At 43.1% G+C, this 25,509-nt stretch overlaps 1 protein-coding gene across 3 annotated transcripts in view; it reads right to left on the bottom strand.

Moving 5' to 3' along the window:
- brd7 (bromodomain containing 7) overlaps positions 1-24,328 on the bottom strand; it is a 64,750-nt gene extending 40,422 nt beyond the window's left edge. For all 3 annotated transcript variants that reach the window (XR_005943503.1, XR_005943502.1, XM_041191177.1), the window contains exons 1-7: positions 24,178-24,328; positions 16,307-16,509; positions 15,226-15,355; positions 14,491-14,545; positions 8,708-8,852; positions 2,827-2,937; positions 522-712 (exon numbers count right to left, since the gene is read on the bottom strand). Coding sequence is in view for 1 of the 3 variants with exons in the window: in XM_041191177.1 (XP_041047111.1) it covers positions 522-712; positions 2,827-2,937; positions 8,708-8,852; positions 14,491-14,545; positions 15,226-15,355; positions 16,307-16,509; positions 24,178-24,226 (884 nt within the window). In the remaining 2 variants the exon portion in view is untranslated. The remainder of the gene's footprint in view (positions 1-521; positions 713-2,826; positions 2,938-8,707; positions 8,853-14,490; positions 14,546-15,225; positions 15,356-16,306; positions 16,510-24,177) is intronic.
- Positions 24,329-25,509: the final 1,181 nt, after the last annotated feature.

Raw genomic sequence — 25,509 nt, 5'->3', positions numbered from 1 at the left:
TGTCATCCAAGCTGCCAGGTATTAAATACAAACCTAGTCAGTGAGTGTTCTCAGCTTAATTTACCGTGGGGGATGCAACAATTAATCTGCATTAATCCTTTGTCACATGAGTGGCACACTCATGCAGGTGTTTATCATCCAAAAAATCTGAATATGGATTGCAAGTGCCAGTGTGGTCAGTACACCAGATTTTAAACTCGCTAATTTCCGTAGAAATACTGGTGCAGTGTTACTGGAACAAAGATGCAATGGAAGTTTATGTTAACGTACTTGCATCAAATTGCACCTTCTCACAAACCATCAGTAATTGCCTAATGAAAAGCATCAAAAGAATACTTCCTTTGTTAAAGATGTGAAACATTTTCAATGTGAAGACACTTATTGTTTGAAAACTCAGCTCTTTCCCCAACAGTAATGTTCAATTCCTTACCACTCAAACCAGCAGAACGGAAACATTTGTCATCATGATAAAGGTTTCATGTAAGAAGTAGAAGTAATGAGCCATTTTCACGACACTGTACCTTTGGTTTTCACTCTTCTGATCAGCTGATCTCTCCCCTTCATCAGTTTGCACTGGTTCCCATCTGGAATCCACCTCATCTTTCCTGCATTCCCCATTGCAGTCTCCTGTTCTTAGCTTCTCCCCCTGCTTATGGGATTTCTCCAGATCCTGCATGAAATCTATACTCTGCTTCAGACTCTGGATTTTCTCCTAAGAAAACAATCACACAATGAATGAGTCCTCTGCACAGAATACTCAGTGCCACCATCAAATGGCTGCAGATGAAGAATTAATTATGTCAGTGAGGGATGAGTACTACTTTTGGATCTATTCTGGTGCCAGTTCAACGTATTTAAACGTATTTAACTTTGACATGTGTTTAAAATGTACTCACAAGAATCATAAATGTTTTATTTTGTACATTTTCCTTGCCTCTGAGCTTTTTATCAGTGTCTGTATACATCCACGGAATGTAGTTTGGAAGAGCCTAATGCAGAAAAATCTCTAGTACAATTCTATACAGAGTAGTCAAGCCTGACAGCATACCATCTAGTTCAGCTAAAGTGCTCAGTATCTGTATGTAAACCTCTGCCGGGCTCGGAAGCTCTGCACTTAATGGCAGTCATCAAATAAAAAGCAGTCAAAGTTTCAAAATGCCGTTTACAAGATAAAGTTTCAAAATGCTGTTAGAGTGAATTAAGGATGTAGCCACATTATGTAAAATGACTCGCTGAAAAGACTGGAGAGCTTTGTCAACTGTAATCAGACAGTACGTGATGGTGCACTGTCGAGAGTCAAAGAAACTTAAATTTGAGGGGTTTTTTAAATAGAACTTTGTAGCCTTAACTAGTTAAAATCAAATTGACATGTGCTCCTAAAGTACATTTTCCTTGCTTCTGAGCTTTTTGTCAGTGTCTGTATACATCCACGGAATGTAGAAGGCAAGGAAAATGTGCTTTAGGAGCACATGTCAATTTGGTTTTAACTAGTTAAGGCTACAAAGTTCTATTTAAAAAACCCCTCAAATTTAAATTTCACTTCTAGCAAAATTAAAGTGAAACTGGTGATTTCTTTTTAAATGTCACTCAACACAGCAGAGTTAAATCATGCTTCAGGAAGAAGCATCGTTCCTATGACAATGAAGTCCTGTTTAACTTTTCAAACAAGATATTCTGCATGCACAAACAATGGTTTCCCTATCTCATTTCTTATCTATGCTTAACAAACTATGAAAAGTGTGCCAAATTTGAAACTTGTTTGATTTCTACCTGCCCTTCCCCAGACCTCATGTGCTGCGTTTCTCCCCCTGTACTATCACCATGGGTGACCCAGCAATTGAGCCAAGCCCAGTTTCTATTCAAAAACAACTTCCTACTCTACTGGACCCTATGGCATAGTAAATCAGACTGCCCGATACTGCAACCCTCTCCAATATAGAATCATAGAGGTCTACAGCTCAGATAAAGGTCCTTCGACCCATCGAGTCTACACCAGTCAAATGAGTATCTAACTATTCTAATCCTATTCTCCAACACTAGGCCCATAGCCTTGTATGCCATGGCATCACAAGTGCACATCCAAATACTTCTTAAATGTTATGAGGGTTTCTGCTTCTACCACCCTTTCAGGCAGAGTTCCAGATTCCCACCACCCTCTGGGTGAAAAAATTCTTCCTCACATCCCCTCTAAACCTCCTGCCCCTTAGCTTAAACCTATGCTCCATGGTTATTGATCCCACTGGCAAGGGGAAAAGTTCCTTCCTGTCTACCCTATCTATCCCCTCATAATTTTATATACCTCAATCATGTCCCCCCTCAATCTCCTCAGTTCCAGGGAAAATAATCCCAGTCTATCCAATCTCTCCTCATAACTAAAACTCTCCAGCCCAGGCAACATACTGGTAAATCTCCTCTGCACTCTCTCTAATGCAATCACATCCTTCCTATAATGCGGATTCCCAGAACTGCGCGCAATACTCTACAGCAAAGGCCCAATGGAGTAACAGCTTATTGACCATGCTGACAATACTGCATGTTGAGGCCAATGCTATTTCTTACTTGTCCTGAGCATGGAATGGGTATTTTTAGTATTTTACCAGTTATCATTGCCCATCTTATTTTGTTTCCATTCACTTTTTTCTCAAAAGAATCTCCTTTGGTTAACAATATTTTACTTTCCATTAATTATGATTCTGGACATAAATGCTAACTTTGGCACTTCGAAATAAGTAAATAGCAAACAAGTAGCAGTTCTCTCCACCCCCATCCATCCCCTGTAAGAAGATTGTTTACAAAATGAATTTAAACATATATTTAGTGGTTTACCTGGCTGAGAATTTTCATCCCAGAGTGCAGCAACTTCCTTGCAGCTTTGTAGTAAATGGTGTCGGGCCTGTTATAGGTCATGGCATTTTCACACATCATTTTAAAATCTCCCTGCAAAATAAAAAGAGGACCTGAAGTGAAAATTTTGGCTACAATATTAAAACCTACTGGATTATTCTGCTACCTGTAGTGACCCAATACATATTTCTATATCTCCTGTGACGTCACATGTGACAAACTGGATGATATCCTCTTTTACAAAGATCACATGACACCAACTAGTACAGACTGCATTATCTTAAGGTGAAGGAAGCTGTGTTACTTTAAGGGAAGCAAAGTTTAATTACTGTCGAGTAGACAATGAGTGAGGTTGGAGCTTACTCTTCAAGTTGCAGGTCATTGGCTTTCTTTTTGAGGCATGTGCGATAAGCTTAATCAGAAATTACAGAAATTCCGACTCAGACTGCCATTGTTTTCTCAAACTGTACTTGTTATGAAGAGTGGCACAGAAATTTGAGTGAGTCAGTGAAGAATGATGGACAAGAAAAGTGTGCTAGATGTAGCGATTTAAATTATTAAAAGTAAAGAATCTCCCACAACATTGCTCAAAGTCAGACAATGTTCTGTTTCATGAGGGTAGAAACACAACACTATGTAAGGCTACAAATTCTAATTGATATTAAGCAACATTGAGTTACTTCATTGTACATCAATTAAGAGGCTGGATACTTTGGAGCTGATTTTCTCTTTAGGCAATGGGAGTAGCATTTGGCCACCTGTTATACAGCCTCTCTGATTTTCCTTTCTAAAGAATTCATTATGCAGGATGGGCTGTCAATCTGCTACGACCAACATTCCAGTCCTGCTGAAAATGAAAATGACCCCAACTGTAGTTGCAGGAATTTAATTAAATGTATCATTTTCATAAATAAACTTTATGTATGAGCACATTTCCAATCATCATTCCACATACACGCACAATTTAAAAATATGTTTTAAAAAGAACATACTTTAGTAAAATATGCTGTATTTACATAGCTTAAACATTAGGTAAGAAAACACTTTGCTGAATTGCTGGGAACAAGTATTAGTTTGAGTTTTCTGGAAACTGGTTTACTACTGCAGCATGTACAGTTCAGGCCTATAAAAGTCTTGCATTTATATATCTGCGTATCACATATTTTAGGAATGCCTCAAAGTGCTTTACATACAGTCAATTATCTTTAAGTTCAGTGACTAAAATTCAGTAAAACCAGCTTGGTTAACTCATCCAAAACTATCCTACTTCCATGTTATAATATCAAGATTGTAAAATAAATACTGTGATTTGATGCCATTATAGTGTCTCAGAAGTAATAAGACACAAAATACTAACCCAAGAAAATCCTCCTAAGTAGATCTGTCTTTAACAAAAGGGGCTATAAAACCTGAACTTTATTTGGGCAATTTGTCACACATATTCTTTAGACAAGTTACAGTGCTTGTTATAAAAACAGAAAATGTTGGAAAAGCTCAGCAGGTCTGACAGTATCTGTGGAGAGAGAAACAGAGTTAACGTTTCGAGTCCGCATGACTCTTCAGAGCTAAAGAGAAGTAGAACTGTGATGAAATGTATACTGTTTAAGGGGGTGGAGCAGGTGAAGCTGGATAGAAGGTCAGTGATAGGTGGGGGCTAAGGAGAGGTTGACAAAGATGTTATGGACACAAGGCAAAGGGAGTGTTAGTGGTAGTGGTAAGGGCTAAAAGAAGCTGCTGATAATGGCCTAAAGGTATGAAAGCAGAATGCGATTATAGCAGAACAAGGGTCAACATTCTGTGAAAAGAGAACAAGTAACAGATGGCCCTTTTGGGGGTGGAGTGGGGGAAGAGGGCAGTGGTTGGGGAAAAAGGATAGAAAAAGGGGATATAGAGAAGGATAAACCAATGAATAAATGAATAAAAATAAAGTAAAAATAAATTTTAAAAAAGGGGTGAAGATGGAGGAGAGAGTTCATGGTGTGAAGTTGTTGAACTCAATGTTAAGTCCAGAAGGCTGTAAAGTGCCTAGTCGGAAGATGAAGTGCTGTTCCTTCAGTTTGCATTGGGCTTCACTGGAATATTGCAGCAGGCCAAGGATGGACACGTAAGCATGAGAGTAGGGTGGAATGTTGAAATGGCAAGCGACAGGAAGGTCTGGCTCATGCTTGTGGACAGACTGGAGGTGCTCCGCAAAGCGGTCACCAAGTCTGCGTTTGGTCTCCCCAATGTAGAGGAGACAACATTGTGAACAGCGAATACAGTAGACTAAATTGAAGGAGGTGCAAGTGAAGTGCTGCTTCACCTGAAAGGAGTGTTTAGACTCTTGGGCAGTGAGCGGGGAGGAAGGGGCAGGTGTTGCACCTTCTGTGATTGCATGGGAAGGTGCCATGGGAAGGAGATGAGGTGTTGGGGGTGATGGAGGAGTGGATCAGGGTGTCCCAGAGGGAAAGGTCTCTACCGAATACTGACGGGGTGGGGAGGGGGTTGTGAGGGAATGATATGTTTGGTGGTGGCATCATGCAGGAGTTGGGAGAAATGGTGGAGCATGACCCTTTGAATGTGGAGGTTGGTGGATGAAGACAAGAGGGACCCTAGCATGGCTCTGGGAGGGAGGCGAAGGGGTGAGAGCAGAGGTGCGGGAGATGGGTTTCACATGGTTGAGGGCCCTGTCAACCACAGTGGGCAGGAAACCTCAGTTAAGGAAGAAGGAAGGCATGTCAGTAGCGCTGTTTTGGAAAGTGGCATCTTCAGAACTGATGCGATGGAGGCAGAGGAACTGAGAAAATGGGATGGAATCCTTACAGGAAGCAGGGTGTGAGGATCTGTAGTGAAGGTAGCTGTGGGAGTCGGTCGGCTTGTACTGAATATCGGTGGACAGTCTATCACCAGAAATGGAAACAAATAGAGGTTAAGGAAGGGAAGGGAAGTGTTGAAGATGGACCATATGAAGCAGTTAGAGGGGTGGAAATTGGAAGCAAAATTGATAAATTTTTCCAGGTTCAGACGAGAGCATGAAGTGGCACTGATACAGTCATCGATGTACCAAAAAAAGAGTTGTGGAAGGGGGCTGAGTAGGACTGGGACAAGGAATGCTCCACATACCCCATAAAGAGACAGGCATAACTGCTACCCATATAGGTATCCATTGCCACACCTTTTATTTGGAGAAAATGAGACAAGTTAAAGGAGATGAGGTCAATGACAGTCCTGGAAACAATGGCTTGATGTTCGGTGGTAGGGTCATGGTCTAGGGGGAGGTAGGAGGAAGTGTCTGAGAGATGGTGCTCAGCCTCTGTGAGGTAGAGGTCAGTATGCCAGACAACAACAGTAACTTTGTCAGCAGGTTTGATAACAAAGTCAGGGTTGGACCTGAGGGAATGGAGTGCAGTAAGTTCATAAGGAGACAGGTTGGAGTCAGTGAGAGGAGCACAGAAATTGAGATGGCCAATGTCACGCCAACAGTTCTCAATGAAAAGATCAAGAGCAGGTAAGAGGCCAGAGGAAGGGATTCAGGTGGAGGGAGAATTGTGGACGCGGGTGAAAGGATCCGTTGAACGGGGAGGAGGACTCCTACCCAAAGAAGTGAGCACGGAGATGAAGGCGGCGGAAGATGAGTTCAGCATCAAGCCGAGACCAAAATTCATTGAGATGAGGGCATAAGGGGATGAAACGGAGTCCTTTACTAAGTACAGAACATTCAGTACAGTATAGATCATGCCAGCCTGTTCCTGCTCCACAGAACTCATTACTTCCTATCTTGACTCCATTCTCTCTCCCCTTGTCCAGTCTCCAGAAGGTGCAACATCTGCCTCTTTACCTCTTCCCTGCTCAATGTCCGAACCCAAACGCTCCTTTCAGGGGAAGCAGTGTTTCACTTGCACCTCCTTCAATTTAGTCTACTGCATTCGCAGCTCCCAATGCAGTTTCCTCTACATTGGAGAGACCAAATGCAGACTGGGTGACTGCTTTGTGAAACACCTTTGGTCTGTCCACAAGCATGACCCAGACCTTCCAGTCGCTTGTCATTTCAACACACCATCCTGCTCTCATCCCACATGTCCGTCCTTGGCCTGCTGCAACGTTCCAGCGAAGCTCAATGCAAACTGGAGGAACAGCACCTCGTCTTCCAATTAGGCACTTTACAGCCTTCCAGACTTAACATTGAGCTCAACAACTTCAGACAATGGACTCTCTCCTCTATCTTGGTGGACTCCCAGCACCTCAACTCAGAGTCACTCTTCACCTGTAAGCTATGGAGCAAGCCTTGACTTAGTGGTAGCATTCTTCTCTGTGTTAACAGATGCTGGTTATGAACTTCTTGGAACTCTGGGTTGTCATCCAGCAGGATACTTGCATTCAGTGGGTGTGCATGACTGGCCCACCACCAACCCAATTATTATATGGGTCATGAGAGCCCTCAAAACCCTCCCACTGTATAGGACTGGCCACCCTCTTTGCTGCTAACAAGGTGTGTTCATGTTATGGTCTATTATGGCCACGAATCGGACGGCATGGGCAGAATTTTCCTTTATTTTCCTTTGGGGGGGGGGGGGGGGGGGGGGGGGGGCGCAGTCCACACCACCATTTTACGCGGGCGGGGGCCAATTAAGGCCTGCCCAGCGTATTTCAGTGTGCAGGCGGTGGCAGGCGTGCTCAGACCGCCGGCTCCAATGGCAACTCAGCAGTCTGTTTAAAAGAATACCTGGCAGTCTCCTGTAGGCTGGTGACAATGGCCAATTCGAGGGCGCACCACAGGATGTCGGCTGAGCAGGCCAGGCTGGAGGGAAGGGCAGGGGAGCAGGCCAGGCTGCAGGGGCTGCCACAGGAGCAGGGCAGGCTGCAGGGTAGGCCAGCCGGAAGTGATGTCTGGACATCGCTTGACGTCACTGCGTGTCATTTTACGCGTGGACACGCAGGATCCGCCCCCGCACGTCAAACTGATAACCCCAGATCCTTACACTAATTCACACTGTTCTCCAAAATTTTACCCATGGAGTAAAAAGGGGACAGAGTGGTTAGAGTTTCTAAGGGAAGCAAAGTGCTGCTGATCTTTCAAAACCTTTTGATCAAGTTTCCAATATCTAATGCTAATTGGGGATCAGAGAACCATAGAAAAGTTACAGCACAGGAGGCCATTCAGCCCATCTAATCCACGCCAGCCCAAGGACACCCAGGTGCCCTTTCAAATCGCACCTTCCTGCACCCAGTCCATAGCCCTGCAGCTTACAGCACTTAAGGTGCAGATCCAGGTACTTTTTAAAAGAGTTTAGAGTTTCTGCCTCTGCCACCAACTTGGGCAGCGAATTCCAGACACCCACTACCCTCTGCGTAAAAAAGTTCTTCCTCATGTCCCCCTTATACCTTCTGCCATTTATCTTGAATCTATGTCCCGTGGTTCCAGAATTCTCCACCAAGGGAAACAATTTTATCCTGTCCACTCTATCTATTCCCCTCATAATTTTGTACACCTCAATCAAGTCACCTCTCAGCCTTCTTTGTTCTAAGGAAAATAACCCCAACCTATTCAATCTCTCCTCGTAGCTACACTTTTCTAACCCTGGCAATATTCTTGTAAGCCTCCTCTGCACTCTCTTCAGAGCAATTACGTCCTTCCTGTCATGTGGTGACCAGATCCGCACACAATACTCCAGTTGTGGCCTCACCAGTGTTTTATACAATTCCAACATTATATCCTTACTTTTATACTCTGCCAATGAAGGAGAGCATTCCATATGCCTTCTTTACAACCTTGTCTACTTGAACTGCTGCCTTCAGGGACCTGTGTACTTGTACGCCAAGATCTCTCACTTCATCTACCCTTCTTAGTATATTCCCAGCAGAGCAAACAGTTCAATTCCTGTACCTTTAATTCCTCCAGGTCTTGATACTCGTTTTTCTTCACCTTCTCTTTCATCGAACTGAAGTCCATTGGGTGTTTGATGATCAGAGAGTATCCAGGAGCGATAAAATCAGTAACAGGGAATGAAAAAAATGCATTGGGATCTTTCCTGTAAGAACGTAGAGGGAAGAATGAAAATCCGGCAGTAGTATTATGTGAAACAATCTCTTGCTTTGTATATGAGCTGCACAGAGATTTCAAAACTGAATTTTATCTTAAGACAACTTAGTTTGATTGTCCCAAGATGCAAATTGAATATAGCCCAAAAAATCTCAGGTAGCGAGCCAAGTCAAAAACCACATGCGAAGTAAAACAAACAATTTCATTAAGTTCAGTTCTTCACTTACACCAACCTTGTGTATTCATGCTCAAAATTAGTCTGACGTTTATTGCAGAATTTGTCAAAATCCCAAAACATGTTGCATTTCAAAATAAACTGGCTTGCTCATCATTTGAATTTACTATTCAGAACCTAGACAATGGGCAAGGCCCACAGTCTAGGGCACCACTAAAGCTGAGCAAATACAAGACAAATCAAGATGCAAACTTACCTACTAGTTTTCTACAACTGAAGTCCCTCCTCAAAAAAAGGATTTAAAATAACTTGGCAGGGAGGGGTGGGAAACAGGGTGTTGCATTAGGAAGAATTTTTAAAAAAGGTGCACAGAGGATTGGGAGAGACAGATCACACCTAAGTAAGAAATAGTAAGATTATTAGGTGGAATCAGAATAAGAGTAACTTCAGTAGGATCTAATTCAGGTGTATAGACATGCACTAAAATGCATGACCTGTGCTAAATAAGGTTGGTGAGCTGCAAGCCCGAATAGCCACATGGGAACATGATGTTGCAGCAACTATGGAGAGCTGGTTCAAACAAAAGGGCAGGACTTAGTACTAAATGTCTTCAGGTACAAGTTGTTTAATAGACTTAGGGAAGGAAAGAGAAGTAGGAGAGGTGGCATTATTGATGAAGAGAATATTACAGCATTGGAGAGAGAGGATGGCTTCGAGGAGTCAAAGGCAGAATCTACTTACTTAGAGTTAAGAAACAATAGAGGTGCCATTAATGGCTGTATTTTATAGGCTAACACCAGTGAGAATGATACAGAGGAGCAAATTTGCAGGGAAATTACAGAGAGATGTAAGGCTATACAATGTAGTTATAATGGGGGACTTCAATTATCCCAACAGAAACTGGGATAGCAATAGTGGACAGGGCAGAGAGGAAGAAGTGTTTCTGAAGCGTGTTCAAAGAATTTCCTTGATCAGTATGTTTCCGACCCAACAAGGAAAGAGGCCATGCTGGATCTAGCTTTGGTAATGAGGTGGGTCAAGTGGATCAAGTACCAGTAGGGATCATTGTATCTTAAGGTTTAAGTTAGATATGGAAAAGGACAGGGAGCAATCTAGAAAAAAAAAAAGTACATAGTTTGGGGAAGGCTGAGAACAGACTAGCCCCAGGTGAATTGGAAAGGAATAAAAACAAAAAAACTGCGGATGCTGGAAATCCAAAACAAAAACAAAAACAGAATTACCTGGAAAAACTCAGCAGGTCTGGCAGCATCAGCGGAGAAGAAAAGAGTTGACGTTTTGAGTCCTCATGACCCTTCGACAGAACTTGAGTTCGAGTCCAAGAAAGAGTTGAAATATAAGCTGGTTTAAGGTGTGTGTGTGGGGGGCGGAGAGAGAGAGAGAGAGAGAGAGAGATAGAGAGAAGTGGAGTGGGGGTGAGGTTGTAGGGACAAACAAGCAGTGATAGAAGCAGATCATCAAAAGATGTCAACAACAATAGAACAAAAGAACACATAGGTGTTAAAGTTAAAGTTGGTGATATTATCTAAACGAATGTGCTAATTAAGAATGGATGGCAGGGCACTCAAGGTATAGCTCTAGTGGGGGTGGGGAGAGCATAAAAGATTTTAAAAAATTTATTTTTTTTTAAAAAATAATGGAAATAGGTGGGAAAAGGAAAATCTATATAATTTATTGGAAAAAAAAAGGAAGGGGGAAACAGAAAGGGGGTGGGGATGGGGGAGGGAGCTCACGACCTAAAGTTGTTGAATTCAATATTCAGTCCGGAAGGCTCTCGTCGGGACTTGGAAAAATTTATTAATTTTGCTTCCAATCTCCACCCCTCCATCATTTTCACGTGGTCCATCTCTGACACTTCCCTTCCCTTCCTTGACCTCTCTGTCTCAATCTCTGGTGATAGACTGTCCACCAATATCCATTACAAACCCACTGACTCCCACAGTTATCTCGACTACAGCGCCTCACACCCCGCTTCCTGTAAGGACTCCATCCCATTCTCTCAGTTCCCTCGCCTCCGTCGCATCTGTTCCGATGATGCTACCTTCAAAAACAGTTCCTCTGACATGTCCTCCTTCTTCCTTAACCGAGGTTTTCCACCCACGGTTGTTGACAGGGCCCTCAACCGTGTCCGGCCCATCTCCCGCGCATCCGCCCTCACACCTTCTCCTCCCTCCCAGAAACACGATAGGGTCCCCCTTGTCCTCACTTATCACCCCACCAGCCTCCGCATTCAAAGGATCATCCTCCGCCATTTCCGCCAACTCCAGCATGATGCCACCACCAAACACATCTTCCCTTCACCCCCCCTATCGGCATTCCGTAGGGATCGCTCCCTCCGGGAAACCCTGGTCCACTCCTCCATCACCCCCTACTCCTCAACCCCCACCTATGGCACCATCCCATGCCCACGCAAAAGATGTAACACCTGCCCCTTCACTTCCTCTCTCCTCACCGTCCAAGGACCCAAACACTCCTTTCAAGTGAAGCAGCATTTCACTTGCATTTCCCCCAACTTAGTCTACTGCATTCGTTGCTCCCAATGTGGTCTCCTCTACATTGGAGAGACCAAACGTAAACTGGGTGACCGCTTTGCAGAACACCTGCGGTCTGTCCGCAAGAATGACCCAAACCTCCCTGTCGCTTGCCATTTTAACGCTCCACCCTGCTCTCTTGCCCACATGTCTGTCCTTGGCTTGCTGCATTGTTCCAGTGAAGCCCAACGCAAACTGGAGGAACAACACCTCATCTTCCGACTAGGCACTTTACAGCCTTCCGGACTGAATATTGAATTCAACAACTTTAGGTCGTGAGCTCCCTCCCCCATCCCCACCCCCTTTCTTTTTCCCCCTTCCTTTTTTTTCCAATAAATTATATAGATTTTCCTTTTCCCACCTATTTCCATTATTTTTAAAAAAAAAAATTTTTTTAAATCTTTTATGCTCTCCCCACCCCCACTAGAGCTATACCTTGAGTGCCCTGCCATCCATTCTTAATTAGCACATTCGTTTAGATAATATCACCAACTTTAACACCTATGTGTTCTTTTGTTCTATTGTTGTTGACATCTTTTGATGATCTGCTTCTATCACTGCTTGTTTGTCCCTACAACCACACCCCCACTCCATGTCTCTCTCTCTCTCTCTCTCTCTCTCCGCCCCCCACACACACACTTTAAACCAGCTTATATTTCAACTCTTTCTTGGACTCGAACTCAAGTTCTGTCGAAGGGTCATGAGGACTCGAAACGTCAACTCTTTTCTTCTCCGCCGATGCTGCCAGACCTGCTGAGTTTTTCCAGGTAATTCTGTTTTTGTTTTTGTTTTGGAAAGGAAGGTTGGCAGGCAAAACTGTGACGGAACAATGAGCTGCCTTTAAAGAGGCGATGGTTCGAGTACAGTCGAGGGACATTCCCACAAAGGAAAAAGTCGAGCAAGCAAAGTCAGAACTTCCTGAATGACTCTGTCTAGAGTAAAATGAATCAGAAAAAGGAGTTGTATGACATGTCAGATTGATAACGTAAGTGAGAACCAGGCTAACTATAGGAAGTTCAGAAGGGCAGTGAAGAAGGAAATAAAAAAAGAGGGAGAGAGTATGAGAAGAATTTGGCAACTAAGGGAAATGCAAAAGTCTTCTATAGACCTATTAATAGTAATGGGTAATAAGAGGAGGAGTAGGGCAATTAGGGACCAAAAGGGGGATCTACGCATGGAGGCAGAGGGCATGGCTGAGGTACTAAATGAGTACTTAGCATTTTCTTTACCAAGGAAGAAGATGCTGCCAAAGTCAGAATGAAGGATACTCTGGATGGGCTTGAAGATGATCAACCTTCCTTCATTATGGGAGCATGGTGTCACAGAATTGGAGAATTACAAATGTTACATTCTTGTTATCCTTATTCAAAAAAGGGTGTAGAATAAACCCAGCAATTACAGGCCAGTCAGCTGAATCTCAGTGATGGGAAAACCTTTAGAAATTATAATCCTGAACAAAACTAACAGTCATTTGGACAAGGGCAGATTAATGAGGAAAGCCAGCATGGATTTGTTATGGGCAAATTGTGTTTGACTAACTTGATTAAGTTTTTCGATGAGGGAACAGAGAGGGCTGATGAGGATAATGCAGTTGACATAGTGAAAAAGACTTCCAAAAGGGTTTTGATAAGCCTGTTATGTGGCACTTTGTCAGTAGAGTTGAAGCCCATTGACTAAAAGGGATAGTGGTGGTATGGACTTGAAGTTAACTGAGTGACAGGAAATAGAGGTTAGTGGTAAACAGTTGCTTTTCTGGCTGAGGAAAGGTCAGTACTAGGACCACTGCTTTTTTCATAAACACATATTAATGGCCTAGTCATGGGTGTACAGGACACAATGTTAAAATTTGCAGATGACAAACTTGAAAATATTGTGAACTGTCAGGAGGATAGTGATACATTTTAAGAGGCTTGTAGAATGGAAGACATGTGGAAGCTGAAACTTCATAAAGGGAAGTCTGGAGTGATATATTTTGGTAGGAAGAATGAGGAGAGGCAATATAAATTAAAGGGCACAATTCTAAAAGGGTTGCAGGAACTGAGGGACTTAGGATGTATGTGCACAAATCATCGAAAATGGCAGGCCAGATTGAGATAATGGTTAAAAAGGCATACAGAATCCTGGGTTATATACATAGAGGCAAAGAATATAAAAACAAGGAAGTCATGATGGACTTTTAGAAAACACTGGTTTGGCCTCAACTAGAGTATTGTGTCCAATTCTGCACTTTAAGAAAGATGTGAAGGCTTTAGAGATAGTGATGAAAATATTTACGAGAATGGTTCCAGACGCAAAGGACTTCAGTTATGAGGATAGGTTGGAGGAGTTGAGGTTGTTCTCCTCAGAGAAGACGGAGAAGAGACTTGACGTTTCAAAACCATGAATGAAATGTTTACTTTAGCAGAAGGATGGAGAACTGTAAGACACAGATTTAAGGTGACAGGCAAAAGAACCAAAGGCGACATGAAAAAATTATTATTATTCAGTGGGTGGTTAGGATCTGTAATGCACTGTCTGAGAGGATAATGGAGGCAGATTCAATTGTTCAATTGTGGCTTTCAAAAGGGAATTGGATAAACACATGAAGATAAAAAAATAGGGCATAAGGAAAGGGTCGAAGTGGGACTAGCCCTTGCAGAGAGCCTGCACAGACTCAGTGGGCTGAATGGTCTCCTTCTGTGCGAGAGCTAATCTAGGATTGTCTACTCAAAACTCCAGTTATCTGCCAAATGCAATCTAATCACATTTACAATACTAATTTTACAATAGTTTAAAAAAAATCTAGAAAATAGCTTCAGCATCTCAAAGTCCAAACGTTCAACAATGCAGCAAAATAGCTTTTGTCTTAATCACGCAAGAACTCCCCCACCTATCCCATAACTTCTTGAGCAGCTATTACTTGCCTCTGAAGCTGTCGCAACAGTTGGTACTGCAATTCTTGAAAGGGTGTTTGATGTTCTTCATCATGAACAAAAAAAAAGCACAAATTAGCAAGAAATATGTATGGCTAAAATTCAATGCATAGCAATGAAGTTGCTTAGGTCAGAGAATTTTGAATTTTCTGATTAGAAACTAATATAAACTCTATATCTAACCTTGCAACTACAGGTCATAGATTTAAAATCATTGACAAAAGACCTCGAGAGCAAATGAGGAGGAATCCTTTCGCAAAAAGAGTTGTTGGGGCTTAGAACACTCTACCTAAAAAGATAGTGAAAGCCGATTCCATAAATAATTTTAAAAGGGAGTTGGACAGGTACTTGAGGAGGAGGAACTGGCTGGATGCATGGACAAAAAGTGGGAATGGGGATGAAGCAAGACTGCTCTTTCATAGAGCCATCACGGACATGACAGGCTGAATGGTCTCCTTTTGTGCTGTAAGTTTCCATGATTCTATATATGACCTGGGAGTGGCTTGATGTAAACAGTTAGATGTGCAGAGAAAGGAATCCATTTCCCAGGACTGTCATTCCTTACCTTAACAAGCACAAAAGGTCACCTACAAAATGTTTCAAAATTAATTAACATTTTCTCAAACTACCTCTTCTCTATGAGAAAAAAGTCATTTACGCTTGAAACAATCACCGTAGAAGTTAAAATGTAAAACAGAAAGTTTTGGTTAAATATCAAGTCCTCACCTTCTACTTTTATTAAAGGAGAAGCCATGTGCCTTTCTGGTGGCATTTCAAATCTCGCAGGAGACCGACTCCTTTCTTCCTCTTCCCGTTCACTAGCAGAAGGCTCTTTCTCCCGCTTTTTCTTTTCATCCTAAAGGGAGAGGAAAACTTTTGAGTAACATGAACTTTTTCATCTGGATCTCCAATGATCAAAAATGAAGTCACAAAGTATTGAATGTGAAAGTGAAGAACTTAACAGCCTGGATTTTTTGGTAAGAGTAACATGTGAAGCTAACAGTGCTCACCTTTATTAAAGAGTAAAGCGACTCCCCACGGGCATTTGAACACAGAAATAAGACTAAGTTGTTCCGATTCTCCAGAAGCTTCGCTATAACAGTATCTTGTCAAGAGACTCAGCATTCAAATACATGGAATGGGGTGAAGTTCCATCATTGATCCACTATATACCCATCAAACGTGCCAGAAAGTGTTATGGAAGGTTTTGTCCATTCAAGTACAAGGTCTCTTTTAATTGGCCCGATAAGTCTTAATTAGTGTCAAGCCACCACTCTAGGATTGAAATTTTACTTTGAAAAATGTGGAATCTTATCCTTCAGATATTAATTATTGTTGGAAATTTTTTAAAAAATTTCTTTTAATTTTTCTTTCTATCTCTTTTATCTCTCTCTCAATCTCATCTTCATTTCCCTTTCTATCTGTGATTTGGCATTGAATTAACAATCTAATTTACATTTCCTGGTTTAGACTCTGCATGTCTCAGTAAGGATTCTTCAATCTGATGAGTTAAAGAGACTAGTGCTTCACCCGTTCACACATGCCTCACATCCCTGTAGAGGGCACCACACTATTTTGGTTCTTTAATTAGTCCTAGCTTTGGTATAAAAGCACACAGAGATTCTGAGGCCAAGAGTAAATGTAATTATCTACTACTTGATTATAATATTAACTCCTAGAATCTGGTTGCTCAGTTGATTCTCCCCCTTCAGGCAATTCAAAGATGTGAACAGCACTGTAGAATTTCAAGTTATTTTGTTTGAATAAAATTCGCATTTGCATAAATTCTTTACGTTGTAACTCATACCTTTCTTCTTTTTCGTTCATCTGGAGTTGTGCGTTTCTCCTTTTCAGTTTTCTTTTTCTTTTTTTTCTTTTTCTCTTTGTGTTTGTCATGATCACATTTATCTTCAATTAAACTGGACTCATGCCCTAAACTTGCTGTTGACAATTCAGTTATTTCGCTTCCGCCCACTTTAAGCACCAGCTTTAGGGGTTTGTCTGGATATTCTGCAAAACAGAACAGCTTGCTGTACTGTCTGATTGTACTCGTTACCCACACAGAGGAAAGCTAGCATTAGAAGGTTAAGAATCAATTAGGAGAATGAAAGGAATCAAAATTAGAAGAGTTAATTCTTCAAAACTGCAACATTTCAAGGTGGACAGACATTTACTCACATTTTTCAATGAGTAGGTGAAACTTCACACTTCAGAAAAACACAGTTACTTGTGATCTAGAGTTGACTACCAAATTGCAATTTTGTAGGAGGACAGGTTAGCTTGTATAAGCAAGCAAACATACTGATGACAATTGCAATATATCATCCAGGAACCTGAGCTACTTTCAAAACAACATTTCTGTTCTGAGTGATTTAAAATCAAAGGCGACATTTTGTATCGTAATAATATTTACTGACATCAATCCTGCATACAGCCACCCCCCAATTCTAAGTCCGCTCCAGGATGTGGGAGAATCAGCAAACTCAACTGATGTATTTTAAATTAAATGCAAAGCCAAATGCACTACAGAATAACATCAAAGAAAAAGATTTTCAGCTTTCTCCATCAAGGTACCTTCATATCAAACAGTTCAAAACACTACCCAGTGAGATTTTGGGGGATTGAAGAAAGAAATTAATCTTACTGCAAAGCAGTGGAAACTAATCTAGAACTGCTAATATCTAACAGATTAAAAGGCAGATCAGTAACCTGGCCAAGAGTTTCTGCTCTGGCTACAAACAGCGATCCGGGGTAAACTGCATTGGTTTTGAGAATTGCAAGCGGAATCGCCAGTCCCATTTGAGACAGGCGCCATAGTGGGTGGGAGCGAAAAGAATTGGCAGATCCCAAAAATTGGTTTCACGTCGCCGTGAACCCAGTTTGCGATCATCCGCTCCACCCATCAAGGACGGGCCACATTTCCCACTGCTGCACATTGGGAACATAATTTCAATACTTTAGCATCTTATTACAAGCCTTGCTCTCTGGAATCATCCACCTGCGTTGGATCATCCGGGCACGTTGATGTGTTTCATAACTGTACGTAAGTGACGTGCACCTGCCAAGCTGCACTTACTTCGGGACCTTGAGGTTTGTTTTGCCTACCTTGTTTCAGGCAGCACCTCGTGGCCACCAAGAGCCAGGCTTCACAGGCAGCCCCACATCACTGTTAGCGGGGCTCATGGACAGATCTCGACCTACCTACCTAGCTTTTCAATGGCTGCAGGGCTAGATTTACTCAGGGAAGGGGGAGAGTGGCCTCAAGCAAGCAAGGAGGCTGCAGGGCGAGGGCGGTACTGGGGAAGGAGAGTATCCCAGGGTGTGTGTGGGAGCACAAGTTGATCTATGCAAGTGGCCTCAAGATGGTGAGGGCTGAGCAGGCATTTCCTAGAGATGTGGCCAGATGGAGATGTGAGAGAAAGAGTGGTGATGTCCCTTGAGCTGGCAGTGAATGAGATGCCAGTGAATGTGTGATGGGCTTGTGAGTGTGTAAGTCTGGAGTGGAGATGGTTGCCTTACCCAGGCAGCCCAGATGAGATCATTCATCCTTTTTCTGCACTGGAGGGTCAACCTCTTCTGTACAGCATTGGCACTGACCACCACTGCACTGCCTCCCAAGCCGGAATGGTGAGATTGTTGGGCCTCCTGCGGCCAGAGTGGGGGTGGAGGACATCACAGCAGGCTCCAAAAGGCATTCCAGTGATGGGTCCCTGAAATTCTCTTGGCTTTCATGGCCATGTCTTCACTGGAGCAGTTCTGGGCTGCAAACATTGAGAACTGTGTGTGCAGCTGTAGTTTAAATATGGCACCCAGAGTGAGGGAATGGTGAGGGAACGGTGAGGTAACAGCGTGGCAGGCGATTCCAAGGCTGCCCACCAGTGAGATGGCGTGTTTCCTGTGGCCGCATAATTAATAAGGCAGGAGGTGGACGATACGGTGCAAAAACCCGCCATTGCGTCGAGTGGGTAAAACATTTTTCACGGCTGCTGCCGCACTTAGTGCAAATCTGGGACAATTCCCCCCTGTATCTTTTCCTCAAGTTTCCACTAAAATTTAGTTGCATATCGCCACTTGTAAAAATCAGGCAGCATTTTAGGAAATACTTTAAAGACAAATCTCTTTTACATTAAGAATTTCTTGAAATATTTTGAAAAAGACTTCCATTTATAGTGTTTTTCATGACCACTGGACTTCTCTAAACGCTTAAAGGCAAACAAGTGCTTTTTGAAATGTTGTAATGTAGGAAAAGCAGCAGCCAATTTGCGCACAGCAAACTCGCACAAGCAGCAATGTGATAATGGCCGGATAATCTGCTTTTGTGATGTTGATTGAGGGATAAATATTGGCCAGGTCACCAGGGATAACTCTCCTGGCTCTTCTTCAAGATAGAACCAACCACCTGCGTAGGCAGATGAGGACTTCTGAAAATCAACATCACAATGCTGCCTCAGTACTGTACTAGAGTGTCAGCCTTGATGTTTGTGCTCAAGCCCAGGAGTGTGACTTGAACCCAGACCCTTGTGAATCAGAGGCGAGTGTGCTTCTAACTGAGACATGGCTGACACAGAGTTTAATATAGTTAATACCTGGGGCAGCTTTATTAATACAGCTGAAAGTGCACTTATATAAAAAAAGCATTTTTAATCAGAGCACCTAGTACATCGCTTATGAGTAACTTGATTTCAAACAACTGAAAATGACTGTAAAAAAACTACAGAACCATTTGCTAGTGTACAGTATTTAGTTTTTAAAAATTAATATGGAAAACTTCCAAAATGTAACCACTAGTGTCCTTGTGCCTGTAAGCAGCTTAATTTTAAGAGGCTCCTTGAAATTGGTACAATTATTGGAATCTCAGAATTGGTGATCAACTCAGTCTAGGGGCGCAGCTCATTCTTGGACAGGGCCAGGTTCCAATGTGATGTCTTTCAAACCAAAACAAACGGTTGCGGGAGCTCAATTTGCTCTGTTTGTAACTTGCATCTTAAAATTCCTCAATCTTTGACACTGCTTTGGCTGACTCTGGGCAGCCGACTGGGACCTCTACCTGCCTTGTGTTTAGAATGTGACTTTACAAAAATAAAGTTCCTGGGCTTTACGGGGAGGTAGGAAAAACACAATAAAAGGGATGAACGCGCAGATGCTGAATAATTGAGCTTGTAGCTCAGATTGAAAAGTCAGTAAATCGGAGTTTGAGAAGGTTTTAAAGGTGGAGAGAGAAATGCAACAGGGATGCTGAGCAAGGGGATTCCAAAGGACGGAGGCAGCTGAAGACTCTGAAAGGAGAGCGAACGTATGAAAGGCCAGAGTCAGAGGAGGCTGGGGGAACTTGCAGAGGTAGAGTGGGACAAGGTCATAGAAGAAGTTGAGAATGAGGATTCTTAAGTTCAGTACATTGGGGGACTGCAAACTGCTGCAGGTCTGTGAAGATGGTGTGATGGGTGAGCTGGGCTTTAAAGCAAGATAGGATATGGGTGCCTGAGTTTTCAACAAATTGACATTTATGAATAATAAGCATCTAAAAAGCACCATCAATATTAAAAAAAAAGCCTCCCAAGGCAATTTGCAGAGATGTGATCAGACTAAAGTGGATGCCAGGACAAAAAAGGAGTGGTCACTCCCTTGATTAAAGGGCTGGGTTAAGTAGGCCCTTAAAAGGAGAGGGAAGTAGAGGGATTTAGGGAGGGAATTACAGAGCATAGGCTTAGACAACTAAAGGCATGGCCACCATTGGTAAGGGCAAAGGGAGGGGATGCAATAGAGGCCAAAATCAGAGAAGAGATTTTGGGCTAGAGAAGGTTTGAGATAGGGAGGAATGAGGCCATAAAGCAATTTAAACACTAGGATTTTGACATTGAGACATTGGGGGTGTGGAGCAAATAGAAGGACAAGAACGACTGGTGAACGGGACTTGGTGCAAGATAAAATACAGTTAGCAGAGTTTTGGATGAGCTGAAGTTTGTACAGGATGGAGGATGGGAGGCTGGGCAAGAGAGCAATGGAGTAGCTGCATCCGGAGATGACAAGGGCATGGATGAGGAATATCTGCAGCAGCTGAGCTGAGGCAGGGACAGAGGCAAGTGATATTACTGAAGTGGTTTGGCAGTGTCTGTGACGGAGAGGATTTTGGATCAGAAGCTCAGCTCAGGGTTGAATGCAACACAGAGCGCAAACCATCTGAATCAGCCTGAAATAATGGCCAGAGAGCCTTACAAAATCAGTGGCGAAGATATTGAAATTGTGACACGGGCGGAAGAAGGTGACTTTAGTAGTCTCATTGTCAAGTTGATAAAATGATGGCTCACCCAAAACTGGATATTAGACAAGTATTCTGACAGCAGAGGCTGGGTTGAAAGAGATAGTGGGAAGGTACAACTGGCTGTGGAAAATGATCTATTGTCTGGGATGGAGGATGGAAAGTTGGCAAGTGGAACATTTTAGCAGCAGTGAGAGGGACAGGAAGGTAGGAACAGTGGTGAACGATGTTACTGAGCTGAAAGTAGGAAGTCCTGATGATGAATGAATAAGTTTAGATGTGGTATTTAACAAACCACCCAAGTTTTTACATGATCTGGGTCAGCACAGGTTGATGGCCAGAGGCAGCGGGTAGAGTTTGTTGAGGGGACAGAAAATAATGGGTTCCATCGTCCAGACGTTGAGTTGGAGGCAACTTTGACTCCACCGCAACTTGATGTCTGACAGCACAGAAGTAGCCATTGGGTTTAGGGGGAGTAGTGGAGAGCTAAAGCTGGGTGTTAGAGGCACACATTTAAAAACTGACCCTGTGCTGTCCATGGGGCCCACTGTGTAGATGAAGAAAAGGAGAGGAGCATGGATAGATCCTTAGGGACTTCCTGAGATGATGGTGATAGAGTCAAAAAGAAACTTTTGCTGGAGATGAGCTAACTGCATTCAGACAGGAGGGCATATAACCACAAGAGCTATCTGAGCTACACAATGGTCAAGCATATCAAATCCTGTGCAAAGATTAATAGAACAAAGTGGGATCATGCATTGTGACTTTGGCCACAATAGGTCTTGGTGTTCTGACCTGAGTAGACGTCAGGCTGCATGGATTTCAACAAGGGGTTTTGGGAGAAGCAGGCTCAAAATTAGGGGCAAAAACATATCTGAGGACCTTAAGAGAGAAAAGGGAAGTTAGGGGTGGGGCAGTAGTCAGAAAAGATACTTTCTAGATCAGGGTTTTGCAGCTCCTGGCAGTGATTTAATCATCAAAAAAATTATAGGCAAGAAACTGCAGTAAATGTTATTGCTCAATAAGAGCTAGGAACCTTTATAAAGTAAACAAGGGTGACCAATGTACTGTACCAGATCGATAGGGCATAGGCCGCAACCAACGCTTCACCAATTACAGCTTGCATTTAGCCCCTTTAATAAAGTGAAAGATTCTAAGACACTTGACTGGAGTGTCAGACAAAAACTGACACGGCCATAGGAGGACTCATTAGAGCAGCTGACCAAACACATGGTCAAAGCAGTAGATTGTAAACAGTGTCTTAAAGGGGTAGAGAGAGGTGGAGAAATGAGGTCTGGGGATGGTAATTCCAGAGCTTAGGATTTAGACAGCTGAAGAGACAGCCATCAATGGTGGGACAAAGGGAGTGGAAGATGTACAAGGGGTCAGAGTTCGAGGAATAGAGACCTCAGGGGGCTGTAGGGCTGGATGAGCTGACAGAGATAAGGATTTGAACATCAGGATGACAAAAATAAATTTGAGACCTTGCTAATCCAGCTGCTATAGTTGGTCAATGAGCACAGAGATGATAGGTGAAGATGATATCATGTAAGTTAAGGGCAGAAAATCTTTGGAAGGTGGAAGATGCCAGGTCGGTCAGATCACTGGAAACGTCAAATAATATGAGGGTTTCAACACCAGATGGGCTGAGGAAGGAGTGGAGACAGGCATTAGGGAGTATATTGATAAATACTGGTCTTGGCAATGGAGAGGATACCGGCTTGGAATCTCAGCTCAGGGTAAAATATATATCCCCTTTTCCATAAATAATATTCTGGATCATGGCATCTTATGTTACTAGTCAGCTAAATTCACTTCACAGAAACAGATCTCTTTGGAGCTTGAGTTGATTGTAGGATGACATTTGCATCTACATTGGCTCTTTAATGTACAAAATTCCCTAGGTCAGAGGGAAATTTCCAGAGGGAAAAAAATGGTGAATAATCTGTAATAGAATTGGGGGAGATATCTGACACCTTGTTGAAGGTGGTGTTGAGGAGGATTTTGAAGATGAGGAAAGGGAAAGCTATGTAAAAGGGATTAGACAGAGTGTTCGAGGGTGTAGAGCCAAAACAGCAGAGGGTTGTGTTACTGTAGGTGGACATGTAGCAGAAAATCAGTAGGTGTGCAGGACTGGAGGAGGTTGCAAAGGTAAAGTGAGGCCAAGGAGCATTTATAAATTAGGACAAGGATTTTGAATTCAATGCTTGTTTGCTGGGGAACTGAGAGGTCAACAAGGGTATAGATAATAGAAAAATGGGATTTAGTATGGAGTGAGGTGTGGGCAGTAGCTGGGCAGTAGCTGAAGCTTGAGGCCCATACCTCAAGAAGTACAGCCCATATAATCAAAGAGTCAACCCTTGGACACCCTAATGATTAGAGTGGTATGTGTCAGAGAAACAGGAAGCCTGCCAATGCTCTGTACCGACATAATGGGCCGTTTTAGCTGCTACTGCTGTAACAGAACCCTGTTGACATTTTGCAGTCCCTAAACCTTAGCTGATGCCAATCAATCCCTGAAGTTGTTTGCTTTTTACGTTAAGTGGGTGTGCTCTGACAGAATATGTGTGTAATCCGGATTAAGTGAATGGAGATGACCTGTGTGCATGTTTCAGGAACTGGACATCTGCAGCTGACCACTTAATGCCTCCAGAAACATTTTGCAGGTGTTTAATACCTTTTCTCCCAACCCCAAAATCTTTCACTTTATTTGTGCTACTAAACACGTTGGGATGTTTGTGAGTGGCAGCACTCACAAAGACTCCATTGTGTTGTCCGTATCCTGAAACCTCCCGATGGAATCCCGAGACATGACACAGCGTTCTAGAACGCTCAGTATCCTTTTCCACTGCTGAAAAATTCGCAACAAAATATTCATTCACTTCTCCAGCCCCCACGCTGAGGGAATCACACCTTACAGCAAAGGCAATAGCTGTTGTGGGGAGGGGAATTAGGGCTACCTTTAAAAACTAATATGGTACATTTTGCTAATTTCGCAGCACAAATCTTAGTTTTGATGGAGCTCTTCTCCCGGAACCCCAACATTTCATGTTGGGAAGATGCCAGCTTAACATTAACTCCTGTGTCTTCACTCATCAACATTCCCCTGGTTCCTGCAAGGCAACCTCAAAAGGTGCCATAAGCAAGTCGAATAAAGCCTGTTCTAATGGTAACTGAGCAGGTCAACTCCTTCAACGCTTTTCAAATTAGCCGGCGCGGCTCGGGCACTAGGCCCGGCTGTAGATGCGGGGGCGCCTGTGAGAAGGGCCTGCCGACCTGATTGAGGCGAAAGGCGGAGGAGCCGGCGCCCGAGCCCCGACGCCATGATTCAGGCTGTACCCAATTAGCTGAGGGAAGAGATCCCGTTTCTTCCCTCCTTCACTCTCCCCTCCCAGCCCAAGTCCGGAGGGGAGTTCTCTTACCCTCGGCTGCGTGCTTGTCCGCCTTGTGCTTCTTGTGTTTCCTACCCATTCTGTGCGCCTCTGACACGGACAATGGAAGTAGCGACAACCCCAAGTCCCGGGCAAGCGCCGGGCGGCTGTCATCCAGCAGGAGGAGCAAGCAAGCACAGACACATCGATCAGCAGCCACAGGGATCCAGAGCTAAAGACACATCGATCAACCAGTCACACCCCCGCCCCCGACAGAAGCAGAGCTGTCAAAATCCTCAATACATTGCAGAAAAGAGGACCCAAGGTATTCATTTAGGAGGTTGAAATTACAATCGTAAGTGACTCAATAACATACATAAAGAGAGATTGCTAAAGAAGGGTCATTATCCCATTGAGCAGCTTGATAGAGAAAAGACTTGTAATTAGAACCTATGCCACAAACCCACTTCATCCACAAAATTGACCTAGAGAAAAGAACAAAAAAAGCCATGGCAAAAACAGTTGGAAATTAGTGTTACTGTAGCAGACTGTCCCTTTTAAGTAGGTATTCAATATCATGGTCTAGTAACGCTGCATGCCCAAATTATCACAGAATTGTTACAGTGCAGGAGGAGGCCATTTGGCCTATCGTGTCTGCACTGGCTCTCTGAATGAGTAATTCACCTTGTGCCATTTCCTCACCTTCTCCCCGTAACCCTGCACTTTCTTCCTTTTCATATAACAGTCTAATTTCTTTTGAATGCCTTGACTGAACCTGCCTCTACCACACTCCCTGGCAGTGCATTCCAGACACTAACCACTCGTTGCACATGTTGTTTTTCCTCATGGGTTACAATTGCTTCTTTTGCCAATTACCTTAAATCTGTGTCCTCTCATTCTTGATCCTTTCATAAATTGGGGAAGGTTTCTCCCTATCTGCTCCATCCAGACCTCTCATGATTTTAAATACCTCAATCAAATCTCCTCAGCCTTCTCTTCAAGGAAAACGATCTCTGTAGTATTTAAGATTTCTGAGGGTTAATGTGTGGGACTGTGTAAATAGCACCTCCCATGATGATGATGTAAGATAATACATGACTAGGAGAGGAGAAGGGGAATGTTTATGGCTTCAACAGGATAACGCCTAGTCATGGATAGCTGTACATAGTTCAGTTGTATAAAGTAAACCAGTTGTTGCTTGAACATACTAATGTCAGTAATCATTCTGAAGCTAGACTAACCAAACATACAACAGTCTCAACATTTCCAATCTATCTTCGTGACTGAAGTTCCTCCTTCCTGAAACCATTCTCGTGAATTATTTTTGCACTCTCTCTAATGCCTTCACATCTTTCCTAACGTGTGGCACCCAGAACTGAACAT

This window comes from Carcharodon carcharias, chromosome 7, assembly GCF_017639515.1.
Source record: "Carcharodon carcharias isolate sCarCar2 chromosome 7, sCarCar2.pri, whole genome shotgun sequence".
NCBI classification, from domain to species: Eukaryota; Metazoa; Chordata; class Chondrichthyes; order Lamniformes; family Lamnidae; genus Carcharodon; species Carcharodon carcharias.
The sequence above is the reverse complement of the archived record's forward strand: the minus strand, read 5'-3'. Positions and strand labels throughout refer to the sequence as shown.